Raw genomic sequence first — 3473 nt, 5'->3', positions numbered from 1 at the left:
TAGTAAGCATGCATAACTAAAACAAGACAAATGGAATTGAAAAATGTTATCAAATTCCTCAATTTGCAGTAGCATTATGTCAGCAGCTGAAAGAAGCTTTGACATAAGCGTATGGAGAGGAGAAAAAACCCAAACCAGATTTGGGAGGAAAAAAATTGGGGAGAATGACTGTTTTGAATTAACTTCATTTCTTTTTCTGTGTGTTGTGGTTTTTTCCAGGTCCAAGTCTCCTTATAGTGCTTCACCTTACTCTACAAGTTCGTCTACCTGCTCCACATCAAGATCAGGTTCTTCCCGCACTCGCTCCTACTCTCCATCATTTAGTCCTTCCCATTCTCGTTCCTACTCGCGATTGCTGCCGTATCCAAGAAGAGGCAAAGGGAAGAGGCGTAACTATCGTTCTAGGTCAAGGTCACACGGTTATCAGCGTTCAAGGTCAAGGTCACCCCCATACAGAAGATGCCATTCACGGTCAAGGTCTCCAGTATTTAGAGGCCAGTCTCCCACTAAACAGACTATACCTCAAGGGGAAGGAGGAAGGGAGTATTTTAACAGATACAGAGAAGTTCCACCATATGATCTGAAAGCTTACTATGGCAGATCTCTTGACTTTAGAGATCCATTTGAAAAGGCAAGGTACCGGGAATGGGAAAGGAACTACAGAGAATGGCATGGAAAGTTTTACAAGGGCTATGCTGTTGGCGCTCAACCTCACCCTCCAGTAAACAGAGAGAACTTTTCTCCAGGTAGGTTTGGTCCACCTGGGACCAGACAAGAGAATTCACCATATGCTCGGGGACGTAGGGAGGATTATCCTGCTTGGCAGAGCCACCAAAATCACAATCTAGCTGGAAATTACCCTGAAAAACCTTCTGAAAGAGAGAGCCATGGCATCAAGGATCCTACAAAATCAAAAGAGAAGGAGGTGAAAAATCCACTAGGAGATGGCCAAGGAAATAAGCATAAAAAGAGAAGAAAAAGGGATGAGGATGAAGGATTTCCCAATACTGAGTTGTTAGCAGGTGCGAGAAAACCAAGAGAGCCAGTTCCAGCAGAAGACGTTAAAATGGACTCCTGTTCATGGCCCAAGCAGAGATGATGCCACCCCTGTGAGAGATGAGCCTATGGAAGCAGATTCTATTGCTTTCAAACCGATGTCTGAAAAGGAGAAAAAAGAGAAGGATAAGCCAAAAGCAAAAATTGACAAGACAAAGCGGAAAGTAGAAGTGGCTGTTCCTCCTAAGACAGACAATATAATAAAACTAGCTAAAGCTTCCTCGAACGGAACTCTCCTCGAACGGAAGAGAGAAAGCAAGAAGAGAGAAGGGAAGAGAGAAAGCAAGGATTTAAAGAACCTGACTTGCTGCCCTGATATTGCTCATTTACATCAGTTATAGTGTTTGTGATTAAGTTTAGGGTTAGGGTTAGGGTTAGGGCTTAGTGTTACGGTGAGGGTTAGGTTTAGGGTTAGGGTTAACATTAGGGTTAGGGCTTATCATTAGGGTTATGGTTAGGGGCAGGGGTTAGGTTTAAGGTTAGGGTTAGGGTTAGGTTTAGGGTTAGGCTTAGAGTTATCGTTAGGGTTAGGGATAGGGTTGCGGTTAGGATTATGGTTTGGGTTTAGGGTTAGGGATCGGGTTAGGGTTTCATTTTAGGGTTAGGTTTAGGGTTAGGGTTAGGGCTTGGGGTTACGGTTAGGGTTAGGGTTTGGGTTAGGGTTTAGGGTTAGGGTTTAGGGTTAGAGTTAGGGCTGGGGTTCGGGCTGGGGTTCAGGGTTAGGGTTAGAGTTCGGGATATGGGTTAGGGTTAGGGTTAGAATTAGGGTTAGGGCTTATCATTAGGGTTATGGTTAGGGGTTGGGGTTAGGGTTAGGGTTAGGGTTAGGTTTAGGGTTAGGCTTAGGGTTATCGTTAGGGTTAGGGAGAGGGTTGGGGTTAGGATTATGGTTTGGGTTTAGGGTTAGGGATCAGGTTAGGGATTCATTTTAGGGTTAGGGTTAGGGTTAGGGCTTAGGGTTATGGTTAGGTTTAGGGTTAGGGTTAGCGTTTGGGTTAGGGTTTAGGGTTAGGGTTTAGTTTTAAGGTTAGGGTTAGGGTAAAGGTTAGTGTTAGGTTTAAGGTTAGAGTTAGGGCTGGGGTTCAGGGTTAGGGTTAGAGTTAGAGTTTGGGATACGGGTTAGGGTTTGGGGTTAGGGTTAGCATTAGGGCTAGGGCTTATTAGGGTTAGGGTTAGGGTTAAGGTTAGAGTTAGGGCTGGGGTTCAGGGTTAGGGTTAGAGTTTGGGATACGGGTTAGGGTTTGGGGTTAGGGTTAGCATTAGGGTTAGGGCTTATCATTAGGGTTAGGGTTAGGGTTAAGGTTAGAGTTAGGGCTGGGCTTCAGGGTTAGGGTTAGAGTTTGGGATACGGATTAGGGTTTGGGGTTAGGGTTAGGGTTAGGGTTAGGGTTAGGGATTAGTGTTATTGTTAGGGGTTATGGTTGGGTTTATGCTTATGGGTTAGGATTTCAGTTTGGGTTAGGGTTAGCATTATTAGGATTAGGTTTAGGGTTAGGGTTGCAGTTTAGTTTTAGGTTTAGGTTTCGCATTAGGGTTAGGGTGAGGTCTCACGGTTATGGTATTAGGTTTGTGATAGCGTTAGGGTTAGGGCTTAGTGTTATGGTTAGGGGTTACATTGGGTTTACGCTTATGGGTTAGGATTTCAGTTTGGGTTAGGGGTAGCATTAATTTTTAGGGTTAGGGTTTAGGTTTAGAGTTGCGGTTTAATTTTAGGATTAGGTTTCGCATTAGGTTTAGGGTGAGGTGTTATGGTTACGGTATTAGGTTTGGGGTAGCATTAGGGTTAGGGTTAGAGTTAGGGTTAGGGTCATTAGGGTTCAGGTTGGGGTTCAGGGTTAGGGTTAGGGTTCGGGATTACGGTTAGGGGTCGGGGTTAGGATTAGCATCAGGGTTAGGGCTTAAAATTAGGATTAGGGGTTAAGGTTAGGGTTATGGTTGGGGTTAAGGTTAGGGTTATGGTTGGGGTTAGGGTTAGGCCTAGGGTTATCGTTGGGGTTAGGATTATGTTTCAGGTTTAGTGTTAGGGATAGGGTTATGGTTTCGTTTTAGGGTTAGGGTTAGCGTTAGGGTTAGGGCGTAGGGTTACAGTTAGGGATAGGCTTAGCGTTAGGGTTAGGGTTTGGGTTAGGGGATAGGGTTAGGGTTTAGTTTTAGGGTTAGGGGTAGGGGTAGGGGTAGGGTTGTGGTGATGTCTTAAGATTACGGTTTGAGGTTGAGTTAGCATTAGGGTTACGGTTAGAATTAGGGGTTCGGTGTTATGTGAGGGTTAGTTTTATGGTTCCGTTTAGGTTTAACGTTAGGGTTATGCCAAAGTGTTAGTGTTACCGTTTGATGTTAGGGTTAGGGTTACGGTTTGGGGTTAGGGTTAGCGTTAGGATTTTGTTTTAGGGTGAGGTTTCGCCTTAGGGTTAGGGTTA

At 44.7% G+C, this 3473-nt stretch overlaps 1 protein-coding gene across 1 annotated transcript; it reads left to right on the top strand.

Annotated features, from left to right (window-relative positions):
* Positions 1-217: 217 nt before the first annotated feature.
* LOC142088926 (E3 ubiquitin-protein ligase RBBP6-like) lies at positions 218-1274 on the top strand (the record flags this gene model as incomplete). The annotated part of the gene is given in 2 exon segments (XM_075164800.1): positions 218-1083; positions 1085-1274. Coding segments are annotated over 2 exon segments (1056 nt in total), but the record flags the coding sequence as incomplete, so codon positions are not given.
* Between the last annotated feature and the right edge of the window lie 2199 nt (positions 1275-3473).

This window comes from Calonectris borealis, chromosome 15 (assembly GCF_964195595.1).
Source record: "Calonectris borealis chromosome 15, bCalBor7.hap1.2, whole genome shotgun sequence".
NCBI classification, from domain to species: domain Eukaryota; kingdom Metazoa; phylum Chordata; class Aves; order Procellariiformes; family Procellariidae; genus Calonectris; species Calonectris borealis.
The sequence above is the reverse complement of the archived record's forward strand: the minus strand, read 5'-3'. Positions and strand labels throughout refer to the sequence as shown.